Source organism: Lathamus discolor, chromosome 6, assembly GCF_037157495.1.
Source record: "Lathamus discolor isolate bLatDis1 chromosome 6, bLatDis1.hap1, whole genome shotgun sequence".
Taxonomy (NCBI): domain Eukaryota; kingdom Metazoa; phylum Chordata; class Aves; order Psittaciformes; family Psittacidae; genus Lathamus; species Lathamus discolor.
In genome coordinates, this window is record NC_088889.1 from 6,624,095 (window position 1) to 6,637,071 (window position 12,977).

The 12,977-nt window shown below is 35.6% G+C and overlaps 1 protein-coding gene across 3 annotated transcripts in view; it reads right to left on the reverse strand.

The window, feature by feature from the left end:
• Positions 1-2,218: 2,218 nt before the first annotated feature.
• Positions 2,219-12,977, reverse strand: part of FUT8 (fucosyltransferase 8) — a 121,897-nt gene continuing 111,138 nt past the window's right edge. For all 3 annotated transcript variants that reach the window (XM_065683282.1, XM_065683280.1, XM_065683281.1), the window contains 2 exons: positions 7,618-7,768; positions 2,219-3,183 (listed from right to left, as the gene is read on the reverse strand). In XM_065683282.1, coding sequence (XP_065539354.1) covers positions 2,866-3,183; positions 7,618-7,768 — 469 coding nt within the window. In that variant the 3' untranslated portion in view covers positions 2,219-2,865. The remainder of the gene's footprint in view (positions 3,184-7,617; positions 7,769-12,977) is intronic.

The window sequence follows — 12,977 nt, forward strand, 5'->3', positions numbered from 1 at the left end:
GGATTCCAAAACATAAACAACTGGTAGTCTTAAAGGAGACAACTCTCTAGTAACATACGCATCTTGTAAGCAACCTATTGCTAGGTGTCTTCCCCGGCATTGTAAGCAATAGAGAATCATACCTCCCAGGGGAATAAGCTCATAACATCCACATTAGTACATTTCTTAATTATTAACAATAATTTTATAATTTCATATCATTTCATGATCATTTCCTCAAAAAATGATGAGCTAATTTTTCATTAGGTACTTAAAATATGTAACGAGGCACATGTACGTTGTCAATATTTTGTCAGATAGAATCTGTTGAGAAACTTCAACATTATATAATTATGTCCTCTGTAACACTAGGGTTTTTTCTCATTAATACCTCAGAAGATCTGCTCTTGCCTTTGGGATCATCTTAGATGTTCCGTTACTTGTCTTCTTCAGTGACATTCTCAGTTAAGTTACCTGACTAAGCAGGAATTTTCATACATTAATTCACTTATGAATTTTTGCTTCACACTCTAAGAAATGAACTGGAAACTCTAAAGCTATAAGTAAAGAGCTTCAAAAATAAAACATTTTCAAAATCTACAAATATCAAATAGATAATGCAGTATTTGTGGAGAAATAATTGAATTACTTTTCCCAAAGATAAAATGCATTGATCTCATCACTGAGGGAGAAATATTCGTGGGTTTGGGGGGTTTTTTTCCAAGTTGAAAAGGAAAGTAGCAATAGCTTTATATGTACAACTCAAATTTAAGTAAAAATAAGTTATAATATAGCCTACATTTGTGCCTCTGAAATACCACAAGTTTGGCTGCGTTAGTGGAAATCTTATCAGAATTACTTAGACAGGAATCTAGCATTGAACAGCTTCCTTAGTACCTCCAGAATACAGAAACACCAGTTAAATCTAGGTATCTTTTGTCACAAAAATTCATCGTATTTAGCATTTCTCAACCACTCTTACTCATTTACCTTTATCCTTCAATCCATCTTTAAATCTCATTTGATATCTATGCTCATTTTTACTGACATGTCTATTTAATACTACTAACAGGCAACTTGTTTTCCACAGACATTTTCAACTTACTCTTTTTTAAGACACAAAATCATTTTTTGGTTGAGGAACACAAAACTGAGAGGGATCTAGTGGATTAGTCCTGCAAGTAATGTCAGAGAGAATTACTTTGTTAATGCCTTTACATACCAATGAAGTTCCATCTTACCACTATTTCAATTGGAAGACTTTTGCTAAACTTCACACCGCCAGTGTTTTCCTTTTACTTTTCAGTCTAGAATTTATTCATGGTCAAGTGCATTCATTCATCATTTCAACACTGTCCTTGGTCTATTCATAAATATAATTAAATAGCCTTTTAAATTTTGCTTTGTTAAGGTCAAGCAGCCATGGTTTTTAAATTGTTACTTGTGGTATTTTCTCAGTGTCTGAATAGTAAACATCTTCACTTCCAGTATTCCAGATTGGATTGCACTAGATCCAGTATAACACTATTAACATCCTTTCTATTTGAAAATTATCTCTTGATATCTTGTACATTTTTTAATATATATATATATATACACACACAACCCCCAAATCTACAAATCTGTTTGTAAAATTGTGTTGCAAATTATCCCTTTTCTTAATGGAGAGCAGACTAGCAACATATTTCAAAACACTAAGAAGTACTAACAATTTTATGTCATGCATAAAAATTTATCCTTGTGTATATTTTCTTAGAATCTACTTTTCTGGGTAAATTGTTAGGCTTTTTTTTTTTTTTTTTAGAGCACTCCAGATTGACAGGTTCTATAAACGGGATAACCTGAAATATTTTACTTAGAAGTAACTACATTCAATGCCAAAATGATGAATGGCCATCTATAATAATACCCTAAAAACATGTTTTCAGAAGAGAAACACAGAAGGTAAAAAGAACAGTGCTGGACAATAAATGCAAGAAATTGAGCGACTGAAGTCATCCTGCTGAAACCCACCATCCACAGAATGAAGCAGCATTGTGCCACTGAGCAGTTGCTGTACTGCCTAATGAGTGTGTAAAAACTCAGTGAAACTCAGGCTACTTTTTCCTTTGTGGGTTGTGTGGTTTGTTGTCTTCCCCCCCCCCCCCCCCCCCCCAATAAAACCCAATGTTCAGAAATATTACCAGTACTAAAGAATCTGTTCATGGCATTGTTTTACAAAGTTCCTAACAGACAGTGATTATTTTATTGTCGGATGTATTCTTTATTTTATTAATGATGAGAAGTAATCAATGGAATGCTAAAAATAAACTTGTAAAAGAAACCTAGTCTGAAATCGGAATCTGTTGTTTGGAGCAAGTTCAGTGGTCATGGTTAACACCAGTTGAAGATTGACTCTTACCCATTGTGAAATAACCATGGCTCTTCTAAAAAGGTCACAATTTGTTCAAATATAGGCACCATGTTTTAAATTTTGCACATACAAAATATGTTCATGTCACTCAAATTACACAATGTGGCAGTGTTATAAGTCTGAACATTACTGTCAATTAATGGCAGAGAAAAAGAGCCCAAAGCTCACATAAGACTAATGACTGGGATGAATCTTGAAAAGAGACAACAAGTATAAAACAACAGTTTCCCTGTTGTATGTGGGTTTGTGTGTGCATGTGTGAGAGTGCATATAACAAAAACTGTTTAAGAGTAAGTTCAGATAATAGCCCATCCATTTGTTCTCAGCTTCTTATCCAGTTTCATTGCTAAAGGCTTTGATTTTAACTGCATGTTAAAATGCAAATTGAAATCCCATAGAAACCATTAGTTAGTGTGTTGACTGGTTCAAACCAATCAGAATTGAGAATTACTGCTGACGATCTTCCCTTCAATCTACTTGTCAGCTTCGGGGTATGTAGGATACTTGACTGTCTCAATTTTCTCCTTAACTTTATATGATGGGTACAGGCCTGTTCTTCCTAATTTCCGATTGATGCCTTTTGAATAACCATCCCAGTGGTTTCCAGCTACTCCAATTACATCTCCAGGTTCCATAGGAATTTCATCTGCAGTTCTTGGATGGTGAGCATAAATAGCAATCTGGTTGTGGGCATTCTGTCCCCCAAAGTAGTAGATATCATCCAAAGAATGGAAATACGCTGAAGCATCTGGATGCAATGTCTGCATAATTTCATAGGCAACTCGACAAACCTTAGGAAATAAAAACAAAGGTGAAGTCAAATATTGTTTGTGCCTGCAACATACCACAGGAGTCGGCAAACAATGTGTAACAAATTTCACAAGACAATCAAGGTTTGGAATGTCCAGATTAAAAAACAAAACCAAAACTGAATAAAACAAACAAATAAGAAGGCACAAACCCTTTAAAACACAACTAAAAAACCCAACCAAGCAACAGAAATAACCCAACAAAACACCCAACCCCCTGCATATTTCTAACAAGAAGCACAACATTTTGCAGCAGTATTTTAAAGAGTACTCTGGTGATCAGATTTGGTAGATAAATAAAGCAGCTAAATAAAAAGATAAATAATTAGAACAGCCTACTTTTCATGAAGATTTGAAACGTCTATAGTAACACTTGCCACCCTGCTTTTTAAAATTAATGATATGTAACAAATCAAATACAGAAGCAAATTTGTTTTCCTTTTCTATTTCTAATAAAAACTGTATTTTACTTCTCTTTAAACCTTTAGAACTTACATTTTCAAAATTTATTCTGCAATAATGAGGCTTTACGTTTATTTTTCTAAGGAAAGCTCCAATTTTCACAATCGAGCAGTTCTAGAAATCCGAGGCTTTAAAATGCTGTTAATATTAGAACTGTTGCAGAATTATGACAGTTGGCAACTTGGAAAATACCTAAGTGAAACTGAATTCCAGCAGGATAATAACAATGTTGGTGAGAAGAAAGATGCATTTTGAAATGTCATTGTATAGCATTCTATAAAAGGAATTTTCTTCAGACTGAAAAACAGGTCCTCACATCAGAATCATGTTGTATCTCTCAGAATTGCTAGAAACATAAAAGGCTGCCACTATAATAAACAAAGCTCTTTTCAGCAACTGGCTAAAAAGCTCTTCTTTGTCAGGTGTCTGATTTGAACACCGTGACCTTTCTGACTTCTAATCTACATTACTGAATCTTACTCTGATTTTAAGTAAACTTGACAGAGCTTGATAAACTAACAATACTGCAGACTTCAATATGAGGAAGCATTTGAGATTTTTCATAACTTTCAGTCTACATAAATATAGTAAAGCTTGATTTTAATTTTCTCCCTCTGAAGATATGGTGAATAGAACCTTGATCAGTCAACAAAGACATATCTGTACCTTCCTATCTTTGCAAGAGGCAGTCGCTTTAAAAAAATGTAATAGATTTCCTTTTATCCCTCTCCATCTGATCTTTGAAATAACTTTTCAAAAGTACCTTTCAGAACATCAGGCTAAAGTTAATTATTTCAAAGTACTTGCTATACCGCATAATATAGAAATAAACTTGATTACCCATACAGTGGCAAGAGATTATTTATTTTATAGCTTCTGTGACTGTTTTGATGTTTTCTTCTGTGTGTGTGTGTGTACTGTAGGAGAATACACACACACACTCTGTAAGAGATTTTAAATCACTGCAGGAGAAATGCTTTTCTGGCGAGTGTCCTGCATATCTGTCATAAAACATACAACATCTCCTCTCATCCGGGTAACTAAACTGTAAGCTGCTGAGGGCAGCAGGCAAAGAATCCACATGCAGTATTGTAGTTGAAGTCAGCCTCCCCTTTCTTATTCACACATGCACTTATTTTGCAGCCTGTATACTTACATGTACAATGACTAATAAATTCTGGAAGGAAATGAGATTATGAAGACAAATATGTCAGGCAGAGGGAGCTACAATTTCATCTAAATGAAGACTGGAGAGACAAAAAAGCTTTTTGTTTTAATATGCAATCTTAATTCTGCTCCTGTGTTACGATTTGTGTAACTACCATCTGTTTTTTCTATACTTCTCAATTAATACGATTTTGCTGAAATGCAGTGCCAATGTAGGTTGTTTCCCTTGACTTCACATCACTTGATGGGCCTAATTTCTTTTAACAGTATTGTAATGAAATACCTATCCTTAAGCTTCTATCAGTATTCATTTAGTTTTGGTAGCATAATAAGATTTAATACAAAGGACTTCATAAAGCACCTGATTCTATCCACATATAGTATAATTTTCTCTTAATACCTCATAATGAAGTTTTGACTCTGTCTGGAAAGCAAAATAAAATAGAAAAAAGTCAGCATGCAACTGATTTATGTGAAGTCCAAAATCACACTGGAAATTAAGACTATACTCTTATCCTTACTTTCTCTTCATACAGATTGGACAAAAGATACTCATTAACAGCCTCATTTTGCTTACATTCAATGCCAAAGTAATCACCAAATTGTTCATTTCACTGATGAAAGGACAGGGATAGCAGTTCAAATGTTAGAGATGAGAGGATCAAGTTTTAAAACCATGAAAGAAAAATCTTTATGAACAGTGCGAAAACTTGCGTCAGACCTTAGAAAAGCCCAATGTATATCAATCACATTGTTGCCTGACCAGTAAAACTGGTGCTATATGATTTTTGAAGAGTTTGAATTATTAAAGCAGAAGAAATTGCCCAGAATAAATTAAGTAGATGCTCAGACCAAATTCATAGTCCCAGCTATTGGAAGTAACAGTTTAATACAGGATTTCCTAGACTTCAGTAGAATTTAATGCAACTCTGGAAATCCAGATACTTCATCCAGCAAACATGTCTAGTGGGAAATGCAAGGAGACGCAGAAGGAGACTGAAACTCAAAGATACCATGTACTTCAAAGGTACCCTCAAAGGAGGTTGTACCAGATGACCCCCAGAGGTTCCGATCAACTAGTATCACCTTAACTATGTCAATAAATATGATTCCAACATGTACAATTCAATTTCAATATATTCTGTCCAAGCCATTTGTACCTGTATTTAAACATGTTTTTTTATATGTTTATATCGAGTGTTCTACTTAAAGCAAGCATTTACCATTTTTAACAGTTATGTGAATATAATAATAACAAGAAATCTAGAACATTTTCTGCCAAGTTTTTATACAAGACCACATAACTCTTCCTGCAGAATATGAACTGTCTCTACACCAATGCATGTGTGGCATGTAAGACACCACCAGGTATTAGCTGATAATCACCCCTTTCACTGTGATGCACATTCAGTGGACATACTTTAGCTGAATCAAGCATTCTTATAAAAGTGAATGGCCCCTCACAAGCTTTTCTTAGTGAGGATTTTTGGTTTGGAGTTTATTCATGTAACCTAAACCTAAAGTATGCTATAAAATGTCATTTACTTCACAGGGTTTAGCAAACAATGAAAATAAAAAATGTACCCACAAGCATGACTGTGGGATAAGAGGCTTTTCTATACTTTTCTGTTTGGCTGTCTTCTTGCTATGGTAATGTTATTAAGAATTCTGGCTGTCAAGGTCAATATAGCACTGTATCAATCATATAACAATGTTAATATTATGCTCGTTACCTATCCAATTGTCATGGCAGTGCAAGAGACAATTTACATTTGAGGTTGTGGAAAAATCTGGGTTTAAAATAAATTTTAACTTTGAGTTTTGTCTTCACTTCCATGTAACCATGTGATCATGTGTAATCATAATCCATCACTACCTATAGTTGAATGCTTTCCTAACCAAGAGTGTCACCTAAGAGCATATATGACGTCAGGCAAAAAAACCACACACTTTGTTTGATTTCAATCATATTTTGCCATACTTGAATTAGGTGGATAAATGTATCAGTCCCAAAACACCGCTTTCCAATCTGAAACCAGCTTTTACAACAGCTTTTCATTATATATGAAATTATTATACAATATGACATACTAACAAGGAAATGACAACAATTACAATTATATGACTCCATTTTCTAATGGACTCCAACTTGCTTCATCAGACCGCTCAAGAAAGGATATGCTTGTAGGATATAATTATCTGCAACAGGAAGTCTGTATGGATTACAGTGGTCAGAATTCACATTTATGGAGCTGCCACTGCATTGCTAGAAATGTAATAGACTGAAGAGAAATTAAATGTCTGCTTTCTTAATTCTTTTTCATTGCCACAATCAACTAAAGCAACAGCAGACATTTTTGAACAGTAGTGGAGTGCAATGATGTGTAGAAATGGATAGACACAAGTTATATATTAACTTTATGCAAAATTATGAAGTGTTAAACATGTTTAAAATTGGGTTTACTTATTTTAAATGCCTTAACTAAGCTACACAGAAATGGATAGATACAAGTCACACATTAACTTTATGCAAAACAAGGAACATTTCTACATGTTTAATATAATTTCTTGCTCATTTCCAATGTCTTAATTAAGCCAGTAACTTCAGTGGAAAAGTAATCAACCAGTGCTTACAGTCCTCTAAATGTTCACATACCATACTGAGCCTTTAATACTTCCCTGACGTTTTCATGAGACACCACTGAGAGTAAGGTAATGTGAGCATGAAGAAAACTAAGATTCAGAAGTGGTACATATACTCTATATTGTATTTGTATTGCAGTTTACCTGGGACGAAAACGTACAGACCAGGAAGTCTGCCTGCGACAAGAAGTGAATATCCAGAATAACACCTCTTAGGGAATTTTCAGTGTAACGGTTATGAAGTCCTGCTGACCAGGATATGGAGTTATCACTGATAAATTCATAATTTGGATACCTGTGAAAATACAAATCACATTAACAGCAAAGTCTTTTGTTTTTTAATTTCAGTTTTTCTTAGGAAGCATCATTTATGCTGCAAGATAAGGGTGTTAATTTGTTTTGCGTCTCTGCTTCATAGGGAATGAATTATAATTTTACTGAGCACTCTGGAATGTTACTGCTGCTTCCGAGCATTTCCTCTCTTTATCCAGAAATAAATAAATAAAAAGACATTGTAAGCCTGTCTGAGACCTGACATTGTAAAAGAAGTGAAAAAATGTCAGGAAGTATATGCCACATTCTGCTAATTTTACTGATTTTTCAATGAAATAAACTCAGGTAACTTCATTTCTCTACTACTAAATAGAATATGGGATTATATTCTTACTAGACTACCTTTTGTTTATTACCACACTCTCTGTTAGATAACGATCATGACAGTGTCAAGAAAACTCAGTCACCTGTAAAAGGGACGAGCTAAATAAACAAATCTAAACTAATAACAAAAATATCTTCACAGTTATTAGGGCCACAAGGAGAAAAATTCTGCAATTTATTAGCCAAAAGAAAATAAATGTAAAATTTATAAACAGAATAGTGATACTTTAAGTCAAAACATTTTTATTTGAAATATGAATCCTTGGTTTATGTTATTTTCAAATAACATTACAAGTTTTTAAAAGGAAACAATGAATTCTAAAATTAAATAAAAGTACTTTTAAAAACTGTTGAAGAAAGATGGTCTTTCTCAAAACATTTGTATTCCTTTCCTGGGGAACTGAAATCAGAAATAAATTACGAAAAGTAGCAAAAAATAATTAAGTTTTCAGTCAGCATCCTACCAAAGATAAGTTTTATATGAGAAATTCTGGATAGGTGTAACAAAGATGATATCTATATTGCTGCTACACAATAATTATATTTCAATCATGAACTGCAACTCATACGAGTAACTGCCAACTACAAAATTACAACTACAGGGCTAATTTCAAATAAAATCTATTTTTCATATATACCACTTCTTAACAATTATAAATCAATATCTTAGATAAGATAGTAAGGCAGCTAATATTACATTTTGTGAATTAATCACTCACATACTGTTTAATAAATTAAATAACATAGAGTAGGCTGTAATGCTGGAGCAGCAGTAACTTAGACCTGTAACTAGATGCTTCAAAGCTTGACAATTCTATGCTGAATGTAGCTCAAAATAAGGTTTACACTCATGAGTTACTGGAAAGTTCTTGAAGTTAGCATGATTTGTACACCACAAAGTGCGTGCATATACACTGGACATACAGTAGACATGATTATGACAACCTCTTAAAAGAACATGCCTAGTTCATTCCACTTTAATATTGAAATATAGCAAGTCTCTTTCATTTAACATCCTCTAGCTGCAACTACTCAATCAAGACATTTAATCTCAAGAGTGAATCAAAAACCCACATGGAAAGCTTCCACATTTCAGGAAGAATTTGCTTTCTCTTTACAGTGATTTTCACAGAATTTTATGTTCTGTTACATAATTATGTAAAATACATAATAATAATAATGTAAAAATAATAATTATTATTTTACAGTTATGTATGAGCAGAGAAACACCTGCTCTAACAAAAAATAATGTATGTGTGGTAAATTTCCCAAAGATAGGATGACAACTTTAAAGACTGCATCTGATCATTAATGTCAGGGGAAGTTCATGTCACATTAAAACCAAGACAAAACAAACACAAAAAAAGGGAAGAGAAGGTGGAAATATTCATCTGGAGCAACTGATTTGACCCCTTTTGAGAAATTATAGATGCGTATATAAGAAATAGCTGTTTTCAGAATTAACTCTATCACAATAATTTTCTTTCTTATCTTCGTATGCCTAATCACACAGAATCACAGAATCACAGAATCCCAAGGGTTGGAAGGGACCTAAAAAGATCATCTAGTCCAACCCCCCTGCAAGAGCAGGGTAACCTACAGTACATCACACAGGAACTTGTCCAGGCGGGCCTTGAATATCTCCAGTGTAGGAGACTCCACAACCCCCCTGGGCAGCCTGTTCCAGTGCTCTGTCACTCTTACAGTAAAGAAGTTCTTCCTGATGTTAACGTGGAACTTCCTATGCTCCAGTTTACACCCATTGCCCCTTGTCCTATCACTGGATATCACTGAAAAAAGCCTAGCTCCATCATCCTGACACCTACCCTTCACATATTTGTAAACATTGATGAGGTCACCCCTCAGTCTCCTCTTTTGCAAGCTAAAGAGACCCAGCTCCCTCAGCCTCTCCTCATAAGGGAGATGTTCCACTCCCTTAATCATCTTTGTGGCTCTGCGCTGGACTCCTTCAAGCAATTCCCTGTCCTTCTTGAACAGAGGGGCCCAGAACTGGACGCAATATTCCAGATGCGGCCTCACCAAGGCTGAGTAGAGGGGGAGGAGAACCTCTCTTGACCTACTAACCACTCCCTTTCTAATGCACCCTAAGATGCCATTTGCCTTCTTGGCCACAAGAGCACATTGCTGGCTCATGGTCATCCTCCTATCCACCAGGACCCCCAGGTCCCTTTCCCCTTCACTACTTTCCAGCAGGTCACCCCCCAACCTGTACTGGTACATGGGGTTGTTCTTCCCCAGATGCAAGACTCTACACTTGCCCTTGTTAAATTTCATCCAGTTTCTCCCCGCCCAACTCTCCAGCCTGTCCAGGTCTCGCTGAATGGCAGCACAGTCCTCTGGTGTGTCAGCCACTCCTCCCAGTTTTGTGTCATCAGCAAACTTGCTGAGGGTGCACTCAGTTCCCTCATCCAGGTCATTGATGAAAATATTAAACAGCACCGGTCCCAGCACCGACCCCTGAGGAACTCCACTAGTCACAGACCTCCAGCTAGATTCTGCGCCATTGACCACAACTCTCTGCCTTCTTCCTTTCAACCAGTTCTCGATCCACCTCACTACTTGATCGTCAAGCCCACACTTCCTCAGATTGACATCAATACTTAACCAGCTCTTAAAATACAACAGATGACAACACAAGATTTGTGATACATTCTATTTCTGTTTCCATTGTTTGAATCATATTAGTATGTTTTTTAAAGAAAAACTGCAGGCCAAATAGAAATGGGTCATATTCTACCGTGCAAACCAGCTGAGGAACAGAGATGGGCATCACTGACACAACTCTGAGGGGAGCAACACAAATAATGTTTAAGAGAAGATGTCATTTCTAGGGACAATGAATATAGTGAAGATATCTGCACACCCCTTTGCAAGTTTCTGGCATAAGGAATACTGGTTAAATTAGTAACTTCAGATTTTGAAAATCAGAACCCAGATGCTGAGTAAAGACAAAAGAACCTTTCCTGAAGAAATTCTGAAGATTCTAAAGAATCTGATTTCCTACTACCAAAAGATCAGTCTGACAACTTGACAAAAGCAGCACACCAAAAAGTGTGTCATATTGAATCTGTTCATAAAACAAAACAAAACCGAAACCCCCCAAACCCAAACAATTATTCACACATCTTTGCATGATGCATTTTTTTCTCCTTCCTCCTTTTATTCTGCGGTATTTGAGATGCTTTTAAATTTGGTCTTCAATGGCATTTTGTAAAGTTGAGCCAAATTCACTTAACCAACGGTTTCAGAACCCATTTCTTCAAAGCAATGATCTAAGCTCAGCGTTTATTTACTCACGTTTTAAGTTTTCAAACAAGCACTTTTATGCTGTGCCACTGCTGTGGCACAACTGTTACAGCTGAAACTAGGTCAGCCACACACACATATAGCACATACTGCTATAGTCATGCTTAGGAAAAGAGGTTTCCTTTAAACGTCCTAAAATGGGAGTATAATAGCAGCCATACTCATGTGACCAAAGAATCTTCTAGTCCAGTATCCTGTCTCCAACACAGACTGAAAGCAGAGCATAAAGGAAAATACAGTAAAAGGCCAAACCTGTGTTCCTCTCAAGCTTAGCCTTATGTGGCCCACTGACTTCCCACATCAGATGAGATTTAATTTTCCTTCCCACTCACTACAGTGCTTTAGATTCTATTTAAAGCTATTCTTACACAATGACTACAAAGAATAGACAAAATGAAACTTTTAAAGCTCTATAGTTAGCTCTTGCTTCCTTCTATTCCCTTTTCTGTCTGTATTTATATTGTGATTAATGTAATAGATACGTTATAAGCTTTTGGGGATTTTTTTTTTTGTAAGCAGAACGCAGACATGATCCTATTACTATGATTCCTGAATGCATTGTAAATGAATAATAAATACTAAGATGTCATATTCTTACTGACAGCATTGCCTAAATACAGTAGGATCCCTTCTAGCTTTCCAAAGAAATTACCCACACACTCTCTTCTATATACAGGAAAGGAAAAGACTGTGAAGATCAAACAAAACAGCATAATGCTGGTTTCTCTGTATCAGACTATATATACGTAGCATATCTCCGCAACATATCTAAAAAAATATAAATCTAATTCTTCTAAAGCTACCAAATATATTCTTGAAACTTGTATTTAGGTCAGAAAGGATTTTTTTTTCTTTTTCCCCTTAGGAAAAGGGGAAAAGAAGAAATCAGAACAAGGCGGGGAAGAGAGAATTTAAAATCTGTCCATCCTGCAACTACCAGCCTCAGATAAGGATACAAACCAAACACAGTTATGAGACTATTTCAAGTTCCAATTGGTTTTAGAAGCTAACTAGCTGCGTAACTATAGCTTATCTCTACACAGTTTAGCAGGTACAAACCAAGGTGAGACCCATGCTCCACCTCTCGATTTGCTACAACTGGGAAAGTGTCCAGAACAGGCAATGCAAATTTTCTTCCCTCTAAAGGAAGAGTGTGAGCATGTGTGTAAACAGATGGGGTAAGAAATAATGTGTTTGTTCAGGTCTTGCTCTAAAATGGATTGGAAAATGTATGAGCTGTTCGCCAGGCTCAAGAACTTTGAAGCTTTACTGAATTGTATGTATCAGACATACTATGATTTGGGGCAGGGAGAGTTACAACAGCTAAAATACAGACAGTACACAGAGAGAAAAGACATTAACTTGCTATTGTGGAAGTAAACAGTGAAATACTGAGGGGGAAAAAGCTTTCATAAGTGCTACAAAACTCAAAACCTCATAAGGGAGGAAAATCACTCCAAAAACATTGAAGTCAACCGTGCTCCTCTCTAATCATCCTAATTCTGAAAATACATTCACCT